Source organism: Diabrotica undecimpunctata, chromosome 3 (assembly GCF_040954645.1).
Source record: "Diabrotica undecimpunctata isolate CICGRU chromosome 3, icDiaUnde3, whole genome shotgun sequence".
Classification (NCBI taxonomy): Eukaryota; Metazoa; Arthropoda; class Insecta; order Coleoptera; family Chrysomelidae; genus Diabrotica; species Diabrotica undecimpunctata.
The window spans coordinates 165,846,560-165,871,667 of NC_092805.1; the positions used below are offsets into that span (position 1 = coordinate 165,846,560).

General features: G+C 32.8%; 1 protein-coding gene across 3 annotated transcripts in view; it reads right to left on the bottom strand.

The window, feature by feature from the left end:
• Nucleotides 1–3,389: 3,389 nt before the first annotated feature.
• aop (ETS variant transcription factor anterior open) overlaps nt 3,390–25,108 on the bottom strand; it is a 41,744-nt gene continuing 20,025 nt past the window's right edge. Inside the window, exons 1-4 of one of the 3 annotated variants that reach the window (XM_072527462.1) lie at nt 21,130–21,311; nt 8,874–9,782; nt 8,511–8,760; nt 3,390–7,395 (exon numbers count right to left, since the gene is read on the bottom strand). In XM_072527462.1, the coding sequence (XP_072383563.1) occupies nt 7,068–7,395; nt 8,511–8,760; nt 8,874–9,782; nt 21,130–21,169 (1,527 nt within the window). In that variant the 5' untranslated portion in view covers nt 21,170–21,311 and the 3' untranslated portion in view covers nt 3,390–7,067. Of the gene's footprint in view, nt 7,396–8,510; nt 8,761–8,873; nt 9,783–16,363; nt 16,517–21,129; nt 21,312–25,108 lie in introns of those variants that run through there. The other 2 variants (XM_072527463.1, XM_072527464.1) reach the window with 2 other exon arrangements.

Genomic DNA, 25,108 nt, shown 5'->3' on the forward strand with positions numbered 1-25,108 from the left:
TTTGTGTATGATGGATATCAAGTTTAAAATAGTATTTGCTGACGATGTAAATTAATATAACCAAGGAGTTTGATCATAGTGGACTTTTTTGGTCAAAATTGGAGTAGAGACATATAGCCAATGTTCGATGATCCTTTCGGATTAAGGAGAATAAAATTTTAAAAGTCCCTAGACAAAAAATTCTCATGGTAGAAAGAACATCTGCAAAATAACAAACCCAAGAGGACAAACAGTAAAAAATAGGGAAAAAATCATATTCAAATCATCATATTCATATCCTAATATACGGTCCATTTTATTTATAATATCATGAACAAGATGAATGTAATTTTTTTCTCAATTTTAAAAATGTTTGAAAAATTTTTTATGCTCTCATTAATCTTTTTAATACAATACTTGATATTCATTTAAATATTTTTATTTATATTTCGAAAATAGTCCAGTGGTGTGACATGAGTTCGCATTCTGAATAAGGTTTCCAGTAGCAAGAGGTGTCCCATCAAACTTACAAACTTCAATAATAATTAATTACTATTTAAATGGGAATAAGCCACAATTAAAGGTTAAAATACGTTTATTGACGTTTCAATTTCCACTATATATAACAATATAAAATAACAATACCATACATAAAAGGATTATCGGAAAAGCTTAAAAGGATAGGAAATAAATTCAACATTTCAACAACATTCAAAACAACAAACACGTTGAGATCTATTTTGTCCAAAACCAAACCTAACAATGAACAAGAAAGGACAAGGAATTGTATTTATAAAATACCTTGTGAATGTGATCAGTTTTATTTAGGTGAAACATCAAGGCCATTAAATGTTAGAATAAGTGAACATCAATCCTATATTAAAAATAGAGAATTTGATAGATCTCAAATATGTAAACACGCATGGGATAATGAACATAGGGTTCAATGGAATGATTCAAATATAGTCCTAAAAGAAACGGATAGTAAAAAGAGAAAAATCAAAGAAGCGGCTCTAATTATGCTAAATGAGACCAATTGTGTCGCGAATTCCTCGGCAGAATGTAGTAGGATCTGGTTACCCATATTGAAAGAGGAAGTTATTAAAAGGAAAATACCAGTATTGGTAAGTCAGTAACATATAGAGAATACATCATTTATGTTTTTTAAATAACAAACATATAAAATTGGAATTTGGTGTTTATTGAAGGTAAACTAAATGCACGATCAAATACTTACCATGTCGGGATAGTATTATGAGGTTTTTTCCTGGTTTTTCCCTCATAATTTACTATGGAATCACTAACAGGAGAATTTTACTGTCATCATGGCATGTATTTGTCTTTTTAAAGACGAATTACATGTTATGATCTTTTCTGACGGATATTCTCAAGTTAAAGTTGATTTCATGTAATCGAATGAACTATCTGATAAGTAAAGTCGTCCCAGGAACGCAACTCAACAATATCGGCAATATCATTTTAAAGTCGTCTACTTTAAAATGTATAATGTATGTCTGAATTGTCAATATAGATGAGTCAGATAAAATTAAATTATTAGAAGAATTTTTCACCAAGTATCAAAAAACAAAATTTGTTTAATTTACTAATGTTTGTATTTTGAGAACGATTTCCGAAGTGGAAATTGAAACGTCAATAAACGTATTTTAACTTTTAATTGTGGCTTATTCCCATTTAAATAGTAATTAATTTAAAATGCCACAAGAAAATAGCTTCAGAACAATATCAATAATAATGGGAAAAACTCCAAAAATGTGACATTTCTTACTTAAAAATTCTGCTTTTGTTCTCCGCGAATGTCAATGTAGTCAGCTATATACAACAACTTAGATTCTAGTTTCATTTATTTTGGATTATTCTACATCCCCATTAGAGTACCGAAGACCATACACGTTTTTCTCCAAGTAAGATGCAGTCTTCTTATCTTGATTACTTAATGTAGCAATCGGTTGTGGAAACGTAAATATATAATGGCATCCTTTAAAACCAATTTCATTGCTAAGTTCCTTGGGAACAAACCATCCATCAACAGTGAAGCCCTGAATGTCTACTAACGCTATTCTCATGACTGCTTGTTTGCTACTAACACATCATTCAACTTATTTAATCTGTTTAAATGATATTTTTTACCAATTCAGTTAGAGGAAAGTATTCGAGTAGACTGTTGTGAACAATTAAACAGTACGCTCGAGTGCCTGCCGGAAAACCTTCATCTGCTTCGATTTTTAACTTAACATCAACGGTTCCTGATCTAAATGACGTACCATCCTGCTTGGAACAGTCAAAAACAACGCATATTTTTTAAATGCATCGTAGTCCCCAAAGATGGGACGTTTTGTTGTGGAAAGAGCATAACTGGGAAAGAATTCGACATAGTTGTAGTGAGCTATAGCGTAGGCATTTTTTGCAAAATCCAATAATTGCATTCTCTCGTGAGGCCAATATTCCCCATTGATGTTTAGGAGTTGCTGTGTGAAAGAAGAAGCAGAACAACCTCCACCTTGAATTTTTCTACATAGTTGCATTGCATTCGTTAAACTCTATCACGTGACATGTCGCGCAATCCTGTACATTAAGCACTTGGCGCGTGAAAGAAGAAGAAGAATGGTCGCCATCTTTGTTTTTGATAAATCATTGTGTTTCATGCCGAGTCCTCTTTGAAACAAGCTGTAGTACGTCTACTAGAGATATGTAAGAGACCTGTCATACGTCGTTTAGGATTAAAAATTTATTTTTTAAATATTTTTAAAATAAAAATTGTAAACTGTAACGACCTCTCGTGTAGACTAGCGTCACCATCACGTTCAGCTTGATCGTAAACTGTAACGTCACACGTTCACTCTCGCACTAATTGATTTCTCATGACGCCACACGTTCTCTCTCGCACTCATTGATTTCCCTATTCCGCACAGAATCCCCCTATATAATTTACTTATTATAATATATTTTTTCGATAGTCCCCATATTAAAAGTATTTCGCAAATAAAACTAAATATTTTTTACGAGTATCATTTTATTTTTCAAAATCATTAACAATTAGAAATCGAAAGTAAACTATATATTTTCATTTGTAATTGTAAAATATATACAAATATACAAGGTAGTATAACAAAAAAGAGTACTCTAGAAGTGTTTGTTTCAAAACCTCCTTACAAATTTAGATAAATCCAAAATGGATACTTTAAAATTTGTCAACACAACTCTAGGTATAGAAAATAGTTTTACAATGATTTTTAATATATATTTTCCACCCTGTACGTATAATTTTTCAAATGTATATATAATATGCAAGTATATAAATATATATACCTATTATGATCACACAATTTGAGTCAATTTTTTTCTTTTAGAGATCACAGAAGTGGAGCTGGAAAATTCAGCTACTTTATTTGTTTTACATTTATAAAAGTTAAAACTAAGGCAATAGCCACAATTATTGGAATGTGGTTTTATTTTTACACATTTTAAAGCCCCAAGCCAGTTCGTGGACGTGGCTTGTTCGTTATCATATATTTGTTTCGGTTAGATATTCTTTTGAGATTGATTCATGGTTCATAAACCGTGTTTGTTCAACATCCTGTTCGCAAAAACTCAGCCTGTGAATATTTTCGTATTTATTTGGTCTAGGAAGATGGAAAAAACTTACTCCTACAGTAAGAGTAAATTATAGTATAGTAAGGAGTAAAAATGGGCTAGAATAACTAATAAACTCTTAAATAATGCTACAAAGTTTGAACACCAACTCCAATAGGTCAAGAATTAAGAATAAACTTATAATATATAATTTTAGGTTATGTTAGGTTAGAATAGTTGTAGCATTAATTATTGTTCAAAAAGTAACGTGTTCGTTATGAAACGAACGCTAAAAGTGATCTAAGACACTAGATTATGTAACATGAATCAATTTCGGTAATCAGAATACAAAATTTAACTACTATATTTTTGATTCTTTGAACGTATGTTCTGTTTTGTACATAACAATGAACACTTCTATATAAACCCGTCCACAAACTACTGTACAAAATCAGTGATAACAATTTGAGACATTCCAGTCATTTACCTTAAATTTGTACGTTTTTTAAATTCCGAAAATATTGTCAACAATTATCACTTTATGTTTCCTAGAATGGAAAAATTAAAGCTGCCCTTTTCTGGTGACTGAGGCACTGGTAGACTTAAACTCTAAGAAAAAAATAAAAAATGGACTACAAAAGTTACAAGATTGGATGGAGATATAAATATTTCTTTCATTTCATTTCAATTTATACCAACAAATATTATTGCAACTTTCAAATTTGTACAAATTAGAGGTCTAAGTTATTTCTTATTCGATTTAAGGAAAAAATAATATTTTATTCTTTGTTCATCTTTGTTAATTCGTTTTCTTGAAGTTTGGAGGAAAATAGAAGTTTGAAGGTAAAAACAGGAAACCAAAAATTATTTATATAAAATGTACGCAGGCAAACAGAAAGAAAACTAATTTTCAAAAGAAAAATAGAGAATCAAATGTGTTAGATTGGATTAGGTGTTGTTCCCAACTTGTTTAAAACGTATTCAGAATAAATACTCTAGGAAATATTTGGAAGATAAACGATGAATATAATAGGACCCGGGCTATGCTTCCAACAACGAAAAGGAGTATGTAATCCGAAAATTATGGAACTGAAGGGTGGTCCAAAAAACCGCGATGAGGCTTTAGTCCATTAATTTGTAATCTCACATTGATCTTAATTTCCTGAATTTGTATAGTTTTACCGTGCATAATTGTGAAACATATCGATTAGTAGCTTAATTACAGTTTGTTCAACTTCCTGCAAGCTATAGATTGTCTAATAGTTTATTAGGGAAATGCCTGCAATCATTTCCTCGGTTCAAATTATATTTGCTAGCTTTCAAAAGTCAAAGATTTTTGTTCTATTCAGAGGGCAATACACTTATTTGATAAATCGTAGCATTTTAGTGAGATTTACATTCGAATTTGTCCGTTGGTCCTTCGAGCCATATTTGAACCAGTGGCCAATGGGCAAAACAAAAGCCACACACACTGAAAGAAGCCACAGAAAAATACTGGGAATCAGCTGGGCGGATACTGGCACGAATGTGAAAAGAAAAAGGACTGTTGAATGCCATTTATTCTAGAAAATTGCGATATCTAAATGTCATGAGAAGCAAATGCTTTAATTTGCTTGAAATAATAATTTGAGAGAGAAGTAGAGAAACTGGTTGAATAATTTGGAAACTGGTATAAATGAAGTTTCGTTTACCTGTTTTAGAACAATGGCATCAAAAATATAGTTGCAAACTTTCTTCTTACATTGGAAGCCACTTGAAGAAAATAAAATAGATAATTTTTTAGTTAATATCCATTAAAACTGTAATTTAACGTCCGTTTAATATTTTTTGACATTAATAAAACGATTTTTCCAAAAAAAAAAAAGAAAAATTGAAACGCCACTGCTTTAACTCGTCATATTTATCCTTTTTTCTGCGCTATAAATCACTGAGAATTCTTTAGACACTCGATTTGAATAAATGATTTTATAGTAGAAAGTTTGCTTAGAAATATTTTAAACTCCACATTCTTATGTAACTTATGTTAGTATATAGTCCATTTCGACAGCAATCCTGAATAATGAATCACAAAAGCGGTTACATTTAGAATAGTCATCAATTAAGTCATATATTAATAAATACAATATTTATCACACTGTAGATAATTATTAACAAAAGAAAAGATGAAACATAAAATATATTGTCGTTAACACAAATAAGTAATCTTTTTCTAAATATTGCACATTGAAAGGTAAAAAAGGTTAACAATAAAATTAGTAAGTTTGTTCAGAGATTATTCAAATTGTCACATGTTTGGTTATATAAAGAAATACGTATTAGAACGTATTGTTGCCTGGTTATTTAAGATAGTTGATTAAATATTTTCAATTCTACTCAGTCACCAAAATAATTGTAATAAAATAAAAAAAAATGTAGACATATTTCTCAGCGTAAAACATAAGTTTTCAAGTAATAAAAATATCCATCTAGTAACAAAGTAAAATTTCTTGTGTCCAAAGAAAATAAATTAAACTTTTGGCACATATATCGCTGTAATTAACATGAGGACTCTTAAACGTCGGAGCAGCTTCCTGATCCCCGCTACGAAATGTCCGCCGAGGTATAAGAGATCCCCGAAACAATACGAATTGCACTGCTCTACAAACTTATAGCTAAGATCTATTTACAGAGTAGAGTTTCAAAGATGAGGTAAAAAGTTCAAAGTTGATCTATTTAGCTCTAAAAAATTGCATTTTTAGGTTAGTTAGGTTAGGTTATGTCTGAAAAGACATCAAAAAGTACGTATACGAGAAGGAATCTGGAAGAACAGACTCCCTTAAAGCTATAAATAACTCAATTAAAAAAAATAATTATTTATTCTACTATTATCACTAAATTTACTAAAAAAATTAGGATATATCGTTCCAAGATATGTATATTCAACGTAATGCTTGTTAAAATCTCAGTTTCAACGAAGTACAAGATAACACTTGTTAAGATAACAATTGAGGAGAACTTTTTCTCATGGAAACGTGTTTTTTCATATAACATGCTTCACTACAACGTGACTTCGTGATACGTTGAGACACTAACTAAACCCCAAGATTTGAGAAAGTCTCATTGTGGTAAAACATGTCGAATACTCCGAGAAAAATCATATTAGCCAGAGAGGGGAAAAATAAAGACTTACTCTATTAGTTTGTTCCGTCGCAAAAAAAAACTAATAATAATTCCGAATAATTAGGCCAGGGTAAAACTGCGCTAAGAAACAAACAATCTACAAGTCCCGCATTCTAGATTATAATAAATATAAGTATAGCATGTATCAAAAATGCAATTAATAAAGGCTAAATTTCAAGATCGTTGTGTTTATATGGATATCCCACTTTGAGACTCGTTACGCCATCTGTTTAACATAACTTAAACAGTATTTGCACATAATTATTGTAAGTCTTTTGTTATTGGCACCAGATATTTAGCTACATAATGCACAGTTCTATTAAAAATTAAGTTAGTCGCTAGTGATGAGGGCCCGAGATTGGAGGATCTGGCGAACACACTATATTGATATGTCTCGTATTACTACTGAGGTCGGTGGGACCTTCCATACTTAGATCCGTCGGTTTCTCGTCGTAATCCACCACAGGTCTTGATTGGGGCAGTTCTTGTTCAGAGGTGTCCACGGGCTCTGATTTGATTATAGATCCAGAAAACTCTTTCGTGGTGGTTAGTTGTGGGATCTGGGTGGCTTGAGGTGGTTTGGCGGTAGCGTTCGTTGGAGACATTTGTTGTCTAAGAAGGGATATGTTTTTGATGTTTTTCAGTTCGGTTGGGTTCCTAAGAAATCTGCAACAAAGAAAAGAGTATGATTTAGCGGCTTATAGTAGTTCTAATAAGTATTTCACAGTAAGTACAACAAATTGGATCAAAAGTATCTGCGATATGTTAGTTACAACTCTTATACGCTGCCAAGATTCACTTAACCAACGCCGCATAATTGTAGAGTATATAAATTGGTAATTTAAGAAGGTGACAAACGCAAAAATAAAGTATATCTTTATCTCTTTATCTGTTTCGTAACTCAAAAGTGAAACGCTAAAAAAGAAATAAAGAACTGTTATAATAACAAACTTGAGATAATAATACTACAAAAATCGATTAAACGTAAAAATTTAAGTTTAAATACACACTAAATCTCTGCAACAAACGAAACAACAGATTTTGTAACATTTTCTGAAAGAGAATAAGAGCAAAGTGAAAAAGTGAAGGAGAACTTTTATAGAAAAAATTTAAAATTTAATAAGTAAAAATAGAAAGACTACAACAAATAATGTTGAACTTTGCAGGTAAAGACCAATATAGAGAGAAGAAAGAATATAACAGTCAAACTTTATAAAGCCTCCAAGAGACCAGTTTTTATAAACGACATGTATATTATTTTGAGAAATAAAAAAAACTATTTGGGGGGACAAACAGGGGACTGTTTGAATAATTTGAGGACAGCATTTGCGCATAGATATTTTGATTAAGTTTTATTTTAAAAATATAATGGTGATTCAAACAAGATCCTCACCAGTTTTTCATGTATTTGGATATATTTTATTCAGTTATTAAGGACAAAAAATAAATACTTATAACAAGATTTGTAATTCTGGAAAAGGAACGTACCAGGGGACTGTATTTTAAGATGTTTGAGGTTAATTTATTAAATATTCCATTATTTAATTACTAAATATGCTATGAGGTGCCAAGAATACCTAATAGCATATCGTTATTGATACACAAAAACTTGAAATATTAACATTTATTACATAAACTAACTTGGGACAGGGATTTTCCATTTAGTGGACAATTACGCATAAAAGGCGCAGTAAAATGCACCAGAGGAACGAATCTCTTTAAAAGACAGACAAGAATTTATGGGTGAAGGTAAAGAAATAAAATAATAAAGAAATACTTACTGGTAACAATGCCTTTCTCCCTGGACTTTCCTTAAAATATTGACTCTATAATAATATCTTAAAGCTCTAGACATCTTGTCGTAGTTCATTGAAAGATGGTTCTTCTGGATTCCCCACAATTTTGCAAGTCCCGAAGGATCCACAATTTTAAAAACTCCCGTTTCTCGGTTCTTCCACGAGATATAACTCGTATATCTTTGAGCTGGATCGTTTAATAGTTGTTGAAGGAAATCCCATAGAAGCCTTCCATCTGAAAATTATTGACAATATTAGAATTGTGTGACTTAATGATAAAAAATACTTGATTTGTAATAAGACATGTAAGAATTTTGTATCGGTGATCTAAAGAAATAAATAACTTACTTGTGTTTGGTTCAGAAGGATCATTAGGGAAGAATTCCCTTCCGGTGTTCTTGAAGGCTGCCGGACTGGAAACAGGTTCTTTTGGACTCCTAGGAGGAAAATATGGCATCTGCGTCATGAAAGAGTAAGCGTTAGGTGTATTGGGCGGGCTACCACTACCACTGTAACCCTTTTTATCTACAGCGTCTTCGTCGGAGTCTGAAGGATTCGAACCGCTTCCGTTGCTCCCGTTTACATTAAATATTGAGTGACTGAATACTTGGTTATCCGCGTGCTGAGGGCTACTGGCCTGACTATCTACCGAAGGGGCTGGACTAAGAGTTACCGAATTGCTTTGTGCCATGAGATGAGCAGCCAAAGCTGCGTGAGAGGAGTGCATCGATTCGTTGTTTTGTGATAACATGCTCCAGTTGGGCGTTGGAGGATGTGAATGAGGAGATAATGGATAAGGGTGTCTGGAGGTTGGTGTTACTGGACTGCTGGGGAGGATCCTTTGCAGGTTGTTGGCTTCTCTAACTAGTATTTGTAGTACGTTGTGTAAGACATCTCCGGATCCAGGCGCTCTTTCTGCTAGATCGGTCCTTGTTAGAAGGCACATAGCTTTACCATTCATTTGGAACATATCGTGATCTATAGGTTGGATGTCGAATTCTCTCTCGGCCCACTGCAGGAAAGTGGTGACGTCTTCTCTGTTCCATACTCTGGGATCTGACGGTAGAGACGATGGTAACTGACTTTTATAGTCCAACAAGGGAGAAGAAGGGGGGTTTTGGTGTGAGATAGATGGGAAGCCCAGTGGATATCTCCATAGAAGATCAGCGTTGAAAGGCAACGGCAGTGGAAGACGGTCCATCGTCGTACTTGTTGGAATGGGGGGAAGGTGTCCAGGTACTAGCTTCATTGTTTGTTCTGAAAGAAAAAACAGGATATCAATACGTGATTCGTTATGCTTGAAAAATTATTTTATATAATTTCTTAAAAGTAATTTTTCGGTAAGTTATTTTAATCCTTTATAAGTCACTTGTCACTTGCAAGCCATTATTAGGATGTTTGCTTTTATGTTTGACGTTACTACTAATAGATTAGATAATATGTAAAGAAAAGATAATAATATTATCGGTAATTTATTGGTTAAAAAATGGTTGCTTAAAAAAACTTAAAATGTGCTAATATAGACATATCCAGGAACCATTTAAAATTTTAACGTGCAGTTTAAAGAGCAGTTCTCTTTTTCTACGAAAAAGTTGTTCTTCCAAAATATTATGCTTCAACACAAAACACGAAAGGTTCATCCGTGTTAACTAAATGATTGACACTGCAGCACACCATTCTTTTTCTTCAGGCGTGCTCTTTTTCTAGCGAAGGTTTTCAATGACTTCTGAAAATTTTTCTCTATCTTTGATTTTTCTTACAGTGATTAGAATACTATTTATTAACCGAATTAACAATAACATCAATCAAAACGATAGACAAAAGATACAAAACCAGGGAACTGAGGATAAAAAGGGTGACAACATGACCCTAGAGAATTACAGTCCAGTCTCTACTCAGCCATTTATACAAACTGTACACTGGAATACTAACCAATCGATTGGAAACAAAATTTGAACTGTATCAGCCAACATAACAGGCTGGTTTTCGCTTCAACTACGGTACAAATGACCCCCTACAGTGCATAACAGTCTTGATTGAAAAATCAATTCAATACAATAGACCTATAAAATACATTAGACAAACCAACAGTTTGATACTATCGAACTACCCGTACTTTTAAAGGCACTGAAAATATATACAGCAATGTTACAACAACTATTAATCTGCACAGTCCCACCAATAAAATACAGCAGGAGAGGTATTCGACAGGGAGATACTACGTTAACTATGTTACTACCAAGTTGTTCATTATGTATTTAAACATGCAGAAGCAACGTAGAATCATTGTTGGTCATAACTTTGACAGATAGTGTTAGAAAAATTAAATGGAAGTGGGCAGGACAAATCGCTCGAGTGAAACATAATAGATGGACCAAAAAAATCTTACGAGGCCGAGAGCTGATAGACGAAACCCGGGAAGACCACTCACGAGATGGACTGACGACACAAAGAGAATATGTACCAATTGGATTGTGATCTTACAAGATAGATCTGAATGGAAGTTTTTGAAGGAGGCATATTTTCAACAGTGGACGACTACTTGCTTACGATGATGATGATGAACATCCTTTGTCGTCTACCAGCACCTCGTCTGTCCTCAATTTTGCCTTTTATTATCAATTGTAAGAAGCTCTATCTATGGTCTCTAAGTACGATTCTATCCAGCAGAGTTTGTAGATCTTGCTCGCTGTCTGCAATTAGTACCGTGTCATCGGCGTATCGGATATTGTTGATGATTTTTAAACTCCGTTTACTTTTACGCGCCTTGCCATATAAGTCATTTGTAAAGATTTCCTCTGAATATAAGATAAACAACAGAGGGGATAAAACGCAACCCTGTCTAACGCCTCTTTGAATATTCATGCTTTCTTTCTCACTAGTCTCTGTTCTAACAAAGGCATCTTGATTCTAATACAACAAATCTTTCCAAATATTTTAATCTCAAATCAGTAAATCTCAAGAACTTTATTTATAGAAAAAAACAAAACCACTAACAAACAAGGTAGTATGACTAAATTGAATAAGGAAAGCGGATGATGAATATGAGAGACAGGCAAGAGAGAAGCCCTTTTTACAAAATTAATCTGGTTAGAGATTGACAAAGTATTCAATCAAGAAAAATGAGCATTTTTTAAATAAATCTTGCTTGAAAATAGTTTTTGAAGTATTCTCAAGGTCTCTGGAATTGTTTCTAAATATTTACAATGAAATACTGTGAAAAATATGTTTGGATATTTTTGTCAAAGGCTAAAGCGATTCAAAATCGTCTGGTATTGATATGAGTCATGTTATAGAATTTTCAGCACATGTCTATTTTTCAAAACTGAGACATTTTCAAAGCTTTTTATTTTCATATCGCTTTGGTCCATCCGAGTTCAAACAACATTTCCAGGAACATAATTCATTCTCGTTTTACCGGAAAAACTATATGCAAACGAGTCTAAAACACTTACTTCACCTTGAAATAACATACTTCCGTGAGCGTCAAACCTACATAAACGCCAAGCCGGTGATTATCGTATTTTTTTTTCTATAATTCGCACTGCATCATTGCCTCACTTCCTACTCGGTTCGCAAACGATTTCTTCATGTCATACTTATTTTAAATACATGTTTCGCCAGCTGTTGTTCGGCTATTGTCTACATACGCGGAACCTTTATACCAGGTGATGTATTTCAAATTAATGCTGTAATCACCGTACATTAGTCAGAATGAGCGTTGTTTAAATTTGATTTAGACGGGCGAGAAAATGTAGATGGTATTTTTATGACCTGTTACATATAGCAAGTTTGTATTTATATTTTAACGTATTTTTTGTGCGATAAAACGATTTCAAATCTTCATTAAAGTACATTTGAAGACTGTAATAAAACGATTTCAAATCTTCATTAAAGTACAATTGAAAACTGTAACATGGTGTTCTTATACATGAAAAATCCACTAATACTGTTCGGACCATAGTTTCTAAGTGTTCAACCATGGCCGAAATTGGAGAAACAGCCAGTTACAGACTTTTGAAACAACGGAAGCACTGAACTAGTACAAAATTACTTAAAACGCCACAGGAAGAAATCCCCAGTAAATAGATTGTTTGGAAAAAGTATTTGTAAATATTTTGTTTTTAATATTCTTTTTTTAATAATATTTTTATAATAATATGACCGTTATATATTAATTCTTCATTACTTATTTCATTGCTTACTTCCATATTTTTAAATTCCCACGTTAAAATTGGATTATTTACATGTTCTTCATGTTCTGAGAACCACTTATCATTAATTATCAAGGATTGCTTGACAAATCCCAAATTTTTGTCCTTTTATATAATTTATTGCTTCTCTCAAGAAGGGAATGCATATAATTCTATTTTGTACAAAAACCTTGAGTACCACCTCTGGGTACGAGAATTTTGTCCTACGAAGGATGTAGCAGTTAGCAAAACCTTGTTGCGAGCGCACTCTCAAGCCTCTACCGTTAAATCGAATTCATTTCTACCCGTCGCGACGTCGTCGATCATCTCCTTACAGCAACGTAACGCCACGATGAGTTTCGACGCAGATCTTTCTTCCAACTACAACACCACAAAAATAGTAAGTGCGATTCTCTTCTGAACCAATAATAATTTATGAATTATGCCAATCAATTTTCTTATTATTTACAACCATACATTTCATTGATTACTACTTTAATTAATTATCTAGCTATTTCTATTTCCTACAAAAACATAGATAATATTGTAAAACAAACAAATCGAAGATGTTATTTTCAAAATAGGATAAATATTTTAGACACACTTTTAGCAGACAGTAATAGTGACGAAACTTTGTTAAACATAACAAGAGATAAATTGTGGAGAATTTTGCACAAATTAGATTCTTTTTTGGTAGAAGTGCGAGAAAAAATCACTATAATTGGACGAAACATCAATAATTAATGAAAGACATTTTGTAAAAAAAGTTGTGTAAAAAAAGTGCAAGATGAGAATAGGTTACAAATGCTCGTCAGGCATATACTGAAGGGTTGCCTAATGGATTCAAATTTCCAACTGCTAAAGGACGTCGTTTGATTATTACATTAAAGGAGAAAAGGGATTTGTTGATCAAATCCTCCTGTTGAACTCTAAGAAAGACTATTTATATGACTTATACGAAATTATTTTCGTCAAATGATACATTCCTGCTTCTTCATGCGCCGTCCCCTCTAAGAAGGTTGGCAATCATACGGAAATAACGCATCTTGGATGTCAATAATCTAAATAATTCAATGGAGCCATATCTAAACCACACACTCTTTAACCACGAGATACGTCTTTTCCCTCGGCCTCTCTTTTCCCGTATTATCACTTGAAGCAGATTATAACGTTCAGCTCTCATGACATAAATTTCTTGCAGCATTTCCCTCTCTTTTTCCATTCTTTTCAACACTTCGACATTTCTGATACGATCCCAACTTACTCTTAATATTCTTCTGTAGGTCCATAATTCGAATGCTTCCAGTTTCTCTGTAATACGTTTTTTTAGAGTCCACGCTTCCATAACCTAATATATAACAGAAAAAACATAGCATCTTGATAGCCTTATCTGCGTCTTATAAAATCTTTTTCTGATTGGTCTAATTCAATTGAACGATAAACAAATGTGGCGTAGTTTCGGCAGGAAAGCCGGTTTCATGAAAAACACAGGGTCACTTCAGCTCTAATAGTAGAGTAGGTCGTTTGTGTTGTGTTCTCTCGATAAGGTCCATCAGAAGGAATAAATAGACAACTTTAAGTATTTCACTGCCTTGTTTGTCTAGTTAATATTCCTTTTTGGTGGACATGGGAAATACGAGAATTACGTGGGATATATTCTGATGCACAGCTAGATGCTTTAAAAGTATTTTCGAATCTTTTTTGCACAACGATGGATAACCTTTTTTTGGAACACGTAACGATAAGTAATATAACATCCTATATATGTATGTCTATTATTATCCAGTGACCAACAGCTTTAAGAAAACGGATTTCAAAATTAAATGGTACCTACTCCTTAATTGGTTTTCTTAACATTTTGTTTATTTTGCTATTTCAAAAATACTATGTACTAAACTTTATTTATAATTTAGAATGTCCAGGAGAAGGACTTTTAGGGCTGAATTTGCTGTTTTAAGTATTGTATAAAAGAGTTAAAGGTGCCAGTCTATTGTAGAATTCAATAAAACTTGACTATCGGAGTCATTAAATAAAGCAGTAAGCTAAAAATAAAACCGCTCAAATCCGATCAAGCATTATTTTATGGGCTAATTTGTAAAAGCTAATAAATAAATATAAATTTAAAGGAAGTTAAAATCAGTTTTACTGATATGATTTTTGACACGGTAATAACGATTATTACAAATATCGACAAGATGCAATAAAAAATAATGCAAATTTTCACGGTTGGAACCATTTTAATTTTTTTTGTGAGCATACAAATTCTATTTAGTAATTTTATTAAGTCAACTTTGATTTTTTAACATCAGGCTGACGTCATAACCTAAAGTAAATAATGTTGCCGCTGCATAATACTAAAGAGATCAGTCAAATTGAAGTGAATATATGGCGGCAAGTGTCATTATATAGGTCCACTACCATAGTTAGTTTGTGTCTGACCATGGTGCAGGAAATCTTGGTAATCCATCCCTAAAAAAACAAGCAGCATAAGAGTGCTCTGACTATCGAAGGCAGAGTACTGCTTAAAGTAATACACAAGAGAATCTATGAAAAGTTAGAGGAGATTAGTGAAATGCAGATCGAGTTCCGCAATGGAATGGGTACTCGAGAAGGAGTATTTGTCATCGATTTACTGATTCAGCGATGTCGTGATGTAAACGTTGGCCTACACTTGTGCTTTTTTGACTACGAAAAAGCTTTCGATAGATGAAACATGAAAAACTAATTACAATAGTTATGACTAACCACATTGACAGTAAAATGATAAAGATAATCCAAACATTATATTGGAATCAAAGTGCCATAGTTCAAACTGATGGGCAACACTCGGAAGAAATGAATATCTGTAGAGGAGTTAGACAGGGATGCGTTTTATCGCCACTTTCGTTTAACTTATAGTCTGAAGAAATTTTCAAAAACATGCTCAATAATTTCAAAGCGGGAGTTACCGTTTAACAAAATATGAAATTTTGAGACTCTAATACAGGGAAAATTCAAGGAAGAAGATCTATTGACCGAAGGCAGAATTATGTTTTGAAGAATCTACGTAATTGATATCAATGCAGATTCATTGATTTGTTTAGAGCAGCAAGTTCAAAAATAAAAATAGCAATTATGATTTCCAAACTCCGTAGGGAGACCGGCCAACGGAGGAAGAAAAAGAGAGGATAACCTCGTCCAATGGTTTATGAGACGTGGATGAAGCAAAATCAGATCATTTAAATAGAGATGAATTAAATACTTGGTAATGGAAGACTGATCAATCTAGCTACTCATCTGATCTGATCATCAGACTGATCAAACTAGACCAAGTCTGTTTTAAATTCAATCAACTTTGGAACTACTGAAAAAAAAGACTAAGATTTTATCTTCAACATTTCTTGCACAGCAAATGTTAAACCGACCAGAAGGATCTGGGTCGGGTCCTTAATAAAGACGGAGTAAATAACATTCATATATAGAAATAATTACCATCCTGCACCACATTGTCTTTTAAACATTCTGATTGCCAATAATCGATTTAGGAAAAGTTCGGTACTGATTTGAATGGCATAATATACTTTCAACATGTAGTCACAAGATCTTCAATTCATAAAACTGAGTTACTTGAAGGTTGTATGTAATATATTATATGAAAATACATACCATTCCAACCAAACATAAGTGAAAATAGATCCATGCTAGGAAGGTTTATTCAAAATTCTTGTTGAACCATTAAAACGCCAGATTTACTCACTTTAACGTCACTACATATAATAATATCACAGTATTATGTAAAGTGGTATTAAATTATCTTCCTTAGATGAAATATCAATAGGTGATAAGACGTGGAAGTGTGCAAAAAAAGTAATACTGTAAAGCGAGTGTTTTATCATGGATATTTTAAAATTGAACTCATAAAAATGATAAGGAGGATACGTCCTTCATTGCTTAATTCGCAAACGAGGACATTGCTTTTATTATTTTGGGAAAATAAACCAACACACCTGATCTACTAAAAACCTAAATTTTAATTCATAGAAATTGCAATTCGTGACGTACAAAATGATAAAATAACATATACTACAGTAAAAACGTAAAATGAATTAACAGAAACAGCTGTGTTGATTGTTTGGAAAGAGTAAAACATGAAGATTCAGAAAGATATATGAGAAAGTTGTAGTGGGTCATAAACTAATCTAAGCCAGATAGATTTGGTGTATGTTGCGTTAAGAAAGTATAAAAAAATAAAGAGTATAAGAGATTTCATGCAATAAGGAACAAAAAAATAAGAGTAAACAGATTTCATGCAATGAGGAACAAAAATGAGTTTCTCATCAAACGAGTTCAGTTACCACATATTTAAACGAATATTGTGATTATAGTTATAAAAACATAATCTTTGTTCGTTTTCTAATATTATTAGGTTTAGTATTACGTAATAAATATAGAAAAAATAAGTTTCTTACACTTATAGAAATTACTGTGTTGTGGGCTTCTGTTACTGGGCTGTTCTTTCAATGTGATTGTGTTTTGCTCTTTTTAAAGAAACCAGACCGTTGCAGTTCGTCGTCGCACTAACATACTTTTTAAAATAATACCCGCTATTTAAATTTTGTTGATAATAATCCAAAATTAGATCTATTTGTTTTTGAATACATTGTATAATATTGAATGTTTAAGCCCAGCCTAAATAAAAAACAAAAACTTTGGGATTAATTATTATTTTTGTGTAGAGTTATTTTTGTTAAAAATATTTTTAATTTCTTTTCTGCACCTACAGTGGTTGGTTTTGTGTGATGTTCTTAAGGAAATGGAAGTGTTCGTGATAAGATAAGGTTGTTTATTTTGACTAATATAAGCCACGTGCTACTGATTTTTTTAAATTGCAAATTTACGTCAAGGAAAATCTGGAAAGGTTATTTCGCAAATTTCATGGAGTTATTGATTGCAAAATACGTAAAGCAGCGACATTGTATCCAATTAACATATAAGGACATTTGTTTTGAGGTAAAATGTAACAGAACGTCAAAAATGTTTCGTGCCCAATTCCATGATGCGCAACCTTGCAAGAAATCGTTCCTGAGCATTAACGCCAGTTGAAAATACTGTATTCAACCATCTAACAGTGTTATTGAGTTAAAAAGAAAATAAGTCGATCACGTGATTTGAAGAAGTTTTGTCCAAAAATGTACCTATACGTTCAGTAAGTGTTTGACAAGTTATTACATAAGAGGTTATAGAAAATCAAAAAACACTTGCAAAATGAATATTCCACACCTGTTTCCATCAATTCTTTCCAAGATTCACTAAAGACTAGCACATGAGTATATTTCCACCACAAGGAAATATTTTCGTCCTCCTACTATATCTTTTTCATCTGTTCAAATATTCAAGGTACATACAGTCCCATCCGCTATATCTTTGCATAAGTCTGACATTATTCACAAATTATTATTTATATTACGTCCGTTTTCTACTCACAGAACCTAAATCGATGAACTTAAGCCGCCTGACCATACACAACAGTATACATCGAACAAAGACCGTCAACAGAATGAAATATTTTTAAGGGTTTTTATTTTTAGAGTATACCTGGTAAACCATTGAATTCTCAAGCACAACAAGTTGTGTAATGTGTTGTGTAATGAGTATTTCGAATTAGAAAAAATGAATGGATGGTCTTTGGAGCTACTTTCATCTGTTTAACAGGTAAAATATTAAAATGTATATTCGTTTATCAAAATACATATCATTGAACAATTCTTTATTTAAGATAGTAGCAGTAACACCGACCTATTTGTGGGATAGCCAAGTTCCTTCCTAAATATATGGAAAATCTCAAAAGTGTGCATCCCAAAGACCTTGTTTTTTTAGAAGAAACGTGGATTTATTCAAAGAGAAATAAAATAATTTCCTGGCAAGACAACAATGTTGAAAGTATATGTAAACTAGAAGGATATGATAGTAGTCGTTTTATAATTGTTCACGCTGGTTCTTAGAAAGAATTTGTCACTGAAGCAAGTTTATAATTTTCGTCAAAATCTAAAGTAGCTGATTATCATGGGGAAATGAACACTGAAATTTTCACTAAATGGTCTCAACAAGAATGGAAATTATTACCTTTTTGACAACAAACAAGATCAAGTATGACGCAAAACTTACAAATTATTACAAATTACAACAATGTGTATTTAATTGATGAGCTACTAGGAAAATATGGCAATGAAGTGTTGAGATTACCTCCTTATCACTGCGAATCCGAAGATGTTCGAAACAAAAAAATTCAGATTTTCACCTAAATCTGTGCCTTCTACGATTTACAAACCAAGCAGACGATGAAGGACCGACATGGGAAATCTAAAATTGCATTCCACATCATATCGATCGACCTAAGTAAGAACCTTTCATGAACTGGCTTCTAATACTCAAAGTACAAGTAAATTGAATTAATTTAGGCAAACTGTTATAAATATGTGGACAGAGGCACTAAATCAATGTAACACAGAAATTCGGCTCACAAGATGGCTTGTTCATTCATTTTTTCCCACTCAATACGACAGATAAGGACTGTTAAGACACCCTTTAAATATTTGTACTCGAAATTCCAACTTTGTTGAATGTTTCCGCGTGCATTCAACAAAAAATCATTAAATTTCTATGTTATAATAATTTTCGTCAGACACTTAATTGAAACCCCGAAACAAGATTGAAGATGACTCTGCCGAAGGTGTCGAAAGCTCGACAGTACGAAAAACTCACTTTTAAACCGAAAAATGAAGAATTCATTAGATATTTTGAAACCAAACATTCGCAGTTTGTTATATTGATTCCAAAATTTCGGCATATTTTGGAACAATACACTAAGCGGCAGACAAAATAAATTCGGCTTTATCATGAATACCGCAGCTGAGAGGATACAGGTATTTGCATTTCTATAACAATCAAATTTTATCAAATCTTATCAAATGAACGGATGAGATAAAATATACACCTGTATTCAAATTTAAATTTAAATAATATACAAAGTGGAAAATATTTGATATGGACATATTTTAGAACACTTCACAGGATACCAATTAAATATGATCAAACAATATCATTTAAATCTCAATATTATATTTTATTATGTAAGTTGACACAGAAAATTATGAGCTGTAAACAAAATTTAGAGATTTATCAAAAGGATCTAACAAAATATAACAATGATCTAAGAAGGATAACATGGAGGTAGTTCTGCGAAGAGATCAGCAATTTAGCACAAGCTTAAGGACTTAAAAAATTTCTCAAAAAACCAGTCATCACGCATAACAGTGAGTTAACGGAAACCAAAGAGAGAAAGGACAAATTTCTTTTGAATAGTCACTTTCCTGATGCAAATTTAACGGAGAATGAATCAAAGGCTGAAGAGCCTAGCAGGGGAAATTTTCACAAAAATAAAATTTTATCTTAGGTTATATTCCAAAACAATTGTCATAAGTTAGAGTCTGCTACATTTCTAGGAGTGGCAAACATCCTCCAGAGGAACCAAAATCATATAGATGTGTTAGCCTAACCTCTCCTCTAAGGAGTATGAAAAAGATACTAAATGCATACGAACTGAATCTTCTTCTTCACGTGCCATATCAGAGTTATCCGACGTTGGCGATCACCATTTCGAAGGCTTCTCGATCTTCTGCCACATGGAATAATGTGGCAGAATAATAATAACTGATCTATAATAATAATAATAAGAACTGTATACTTCAAATTAATAAAATAGTTAGAGCCACATAAAAATAGTAAGGCAAAAAGTACATGGCAGAAAAAAGGTCAGAGAGGTTTCTGAACCGACGAATAAAACATAGGGAATATCTAACTGGGCTACCTTGAGCCTTGCAAATGGCAGTCCAAGACACGCCAACTAGAGACGGGGGTGATATTTACAACAGTCGATAAAAATCTCAGCATACGCTGATGACATTGACATAATAGGACGTAGCAAGCGAGATGCTGAGCAATATTTTGTAGCCTCGAAAACGGTGGCTCTGAACGTGTTGACAGCTTCACATACCTTGGCTCGCTGGTGACTACTACAAACAAAAAAAGGGGGAAAACTTAGTCACAAATACTGATTGGTCTATAATACTTAATATCAGAACGCCCCTGTTTTTGCAAATAAAAACAAATCTAAACAACCATGTATGGGGAAAATTTTCTTGCAATAGTAACTTACTGTGAAAAGTAAGTGTAAGGTACAAATTAAACTTTGTAAGACTGACTTGGATTGAATCTATATGCATTGAGTTTAATGCACCAAAATTTAGATAGCAAAAAGAAAGAAGTGGATAAAGGAAGTATCAGAAGTGTAAAAATGCTTTAAGCTGTAAAAACAAGAAGTAACATAAGTACACATCCAAATGTTTCATTAATTTATTAATGGAAAAACTTACTGTATGCGTTCAAGTAATCCATAAAATTCAAAACCTTCATCTTTCTTGTATATCAATATCACTAAATATGGTGCAAAGTACAAAGAACGTCGGTATTAGTAACAACAACGCTATTTCCGGTATTATTGGGAATTAATGACAAACGAAGCTGACACCTCCGTTGCGGTTTCTAGAAAAGGATTATCAGTGTGTACAATTAGAATTATTATAGGAAATAGCTCATCTCCGCTTATCTTATCACTTGAGATTATATATCTTTAAAATGCCAGACTAAGAATTTGAAAATAATATGTTGTTGGAGGAAGACGTACACACTTTAGTATGACGACAGAGGTTTAAAAGGATTTAAACAGATTTTGTATTACGATATTTTTTTATTATTATTACTTAAAATTTTGAAAAATATCTATATTTAGATAAGATCTAATACTTATGAAAACATTATCAAGGCTGATACGCTGAGTTTCTTCCTTTCTGAAAGCAATTGATGAGCAAAATAGCGTTGCGCATTTGAAAATAGATTGGCGGGACTAAGAAAACAAAATCCCACTTGTGCAATTCTGGATAGACACGGTACTACTATAACACATACGGACGAGAAAATACAAAGATGGGCAGAATATATCGATGAATTGTTCGATGATGAAAGAGGAGATGTGGAGCACATAGAACTTACGTCAGAAGAAATAGGTCCATATATTACAAAAGAAGAAATATTGCACGCATTAAAAACAATGAAGAGCGGGAAAAGCTCTGGACCTGATATGCTTCCTATAGAAATCCTAAAAATTCTAGATGAGAAGCACATTGATGTTTTAGTGACACTCTTGAACCAAATTTATAGTTCAGGCGTATTACCCAAAGAGTGGTTAACATCTATTTTTATTTGTCTCCCTAAAAAGAAAAACGCAAGAGAATGAATGCAGCGATTACCGCACCATTAGCTTAATGTCTCATACGCTAAAGTTACTACTTAAAGTCATCCATAACCGAATATATCACAAACTGGACATAGACGTTAATAATACACAATTTGGTTTTCGCAAAGGCCTAGGAACACGTGAAGCTCTTTTTTCACTTAATATACTAATACAAAGATGCCTGGACGTCAATCAAGATATATACGCATGTTTTATTGACTATAATAAAGCATTCGATAAAGTACGACATAAACATTTAATGAATGTCCTGAAATCAAAGAAGATTGACTACAACGACCTCAGGATCATATCAAATTTATACTATAAACTTCTTTTCAATGCCTACTCCGAAGAGGTCCTGAAAAAAGCTCTTGAGGGTGAAACAGCTGGAATAAAGGTAAATGGAGTCCCCATTAACAACGTTAGATATGCGGACGACACTGTGATCTTAGCCGAAAACATTGAAGATCTTCAGAGACTGGTGACCAGAATAGCAGAGTATGGAAAAGAGTATCGTCTAACAATGAATGTCAAGGAGACGAAATTTATGAGAATATCGAAAACTCAAAGAAATAACGAGAATCTTCTAATAAACGAAACCAACGTCGAACAAGTGGACAAATATGCATACCTGGGAACAATGATTAACTCCACAAATGATTACAATCAGGAGATAAAAATAAGAATAGAAAAGGCTAGAGCAAATTTCAACAAAATGAGAAGAGTTCTATGTACCAGGGATTTAAAACTGGAACTAAGAGTTAGGTTGGCGAGGTGCTATGTTTTTTCGACTTTATTTTATGGAATGGAATCTTGGACCTTGAATGCGACATCAATGAAAAAACTGGAATCATTTGAGCTGTGGGTGTACAGAAGAATTCTGAAAATATCATGGACAGAACACGTCACAAACAAAGAGGTTCTGGGAAGGATGAACAAAGAAATGGAAATTTTCAATTCAATAAAAACAAGAAAATTAGAATATCTCGGACATAACGTGGAGAGAAATACACCTTGCTCCAACTGATTATGCAGGGAAATATCCAAGGAAAGAGAAGCATAGGGAGGCGTAGAATGTCATGGCTGCGCAACCTGAGAGATTGATACGGATGTACATCAAATGAACTTTTCAGAGCAGCCGTCTCAAAAGTCCGAATAGCTATGATGATTGCCGACCTCCGCCGCGGAAAATATGAAAGTAAAAACTTTGACATCTGATGTGGCGAATTTGGGTGACCATTGTTTCTAAAATAGAGTTGAGGAATCGGAATTAGACTTCTTAAGCCATTACTTTGCTTGAACAGTTATTTTTTTCATCAGGAAGCAGTTCTTTAACAATATAGAAACTCATATTTTCAGCTTCTTTTAAAAATTGAATTTTCTTCGAGAACAGTTCATTTAATTACATAAAATCCGTGTTAGCTAACAAGAGTTTTTACAAAACAAATAATGATAGCACGGCATTGTTTAGCTATTTGTATGTAGAATGTTTATACGATGTAGAAACTATTGTATTCTGGGTTTCCTATAAATAACGCTTCATTTTCAATTATTTATTTATCGCATCGTAAAATGTAGAACAATTTATTTTGGATAATCCCATTAAAATGTTTCTATTTCAGTATTTAATGTTTCATAAATTGTAGTGCAACAGAGGAACACCTACAATATTTCATAGTTTGGCGATATATAAAAATAAAACGTGAACAAATAGGTGGGCGACTCTGGTAGAGTATTTATTTTTATCAGAGTGTACGAAAAAAATCACCTATTACAACTTTGAGAATAGTTGATAGTGTTTGCTGCACTTTGTTTTCAAACATACTCTTCAGAAATAGTTGTCTTCTTCTTCTTCCATCTTGTATGTATACTTTAAAGCCTGTTTCTTCTTCAATATTAGCCTCCGAAATTGTTTAAATTATCGCACATTTACATGTGTGCGAGTTACATGATTGCAACAGTACTGATTATTCATTATGGAAACCTGGTAAAACGACCAATAGTGTAAGCTGCAATAACACTTATTTTTCTGATGGTACCATCTTAATTGAAGATCGAGAACAATTTCAGCGAAGTAATGTCCATCTTGAACAGCTCTAAACGGCCTGGCGAGTCAAAATCAGTCTGATCTATGTTATTCTTCAACAACCCAATTCGTTCTTGCTTCAACTTCCAAATCTTTGCTCTACTATTTCTTATAACATGATTAAGGTATGATATTTTTCTCTTTTTTATGGTAGAAATCAACCCTTTTCTTTATTATCTGTATCTTTTTAACAACTCCTAAACACTTACGACTGGAAGGTGGACAAAGGGCAAACAATTGGAATGATACGTCTTTCTCTTCATCATTAATACAGAGAATATAACATTAGTGTCCTTTTGGCAATATATCATCTTTGGTATTTGTTTTTTGCTTAGCTATCAAATACCGTATCATTTGTTGTGTCCTATATCACAATCCTACCATTAATACCGAATATACGCTTTAATATCCTTGTTACATAATTTTTCCTCTGTTATTACACTACCCGCCTCCCCCCATTTAATTTGATGTACCATAAGTCTTGATCCGATCGGCCATTCGGGAGATATAAAAGTTTCTGCTCAATTTTGATATTTTGGAGCTTTATGCGTTTTTAGACGTTTTTTCATGTGGATTAAAACTAGACGCCTGCCGAATGGTTCCATAGTAATATAATATGGCGTATAAATGATTATATCTTATGAATCAACATATTTTTCTACATTTTGTAGGTCAATTGCAAAGACTAAATATCTAAATTGAATTGAAACAAAATTTAACGGCTAATATTGAGATATCAATTGTATAATTAATTTTTTAATGTTGTTATTAATTAGTTAAGTATGCTATGGTCATGATGATTGCCTTTTAAAGAATCATACAAATTGACCGTTTATGCTAAAATAATATATGTTAGTAAAATAAACATTGGTTATTCCGGATACAATTAATATTGCACAAACACCGAGACCCAACATGGTGATTTGTGTTTGTCGTAAAAATAAACATGTGTCTAATATTAGCCGGATGTAGA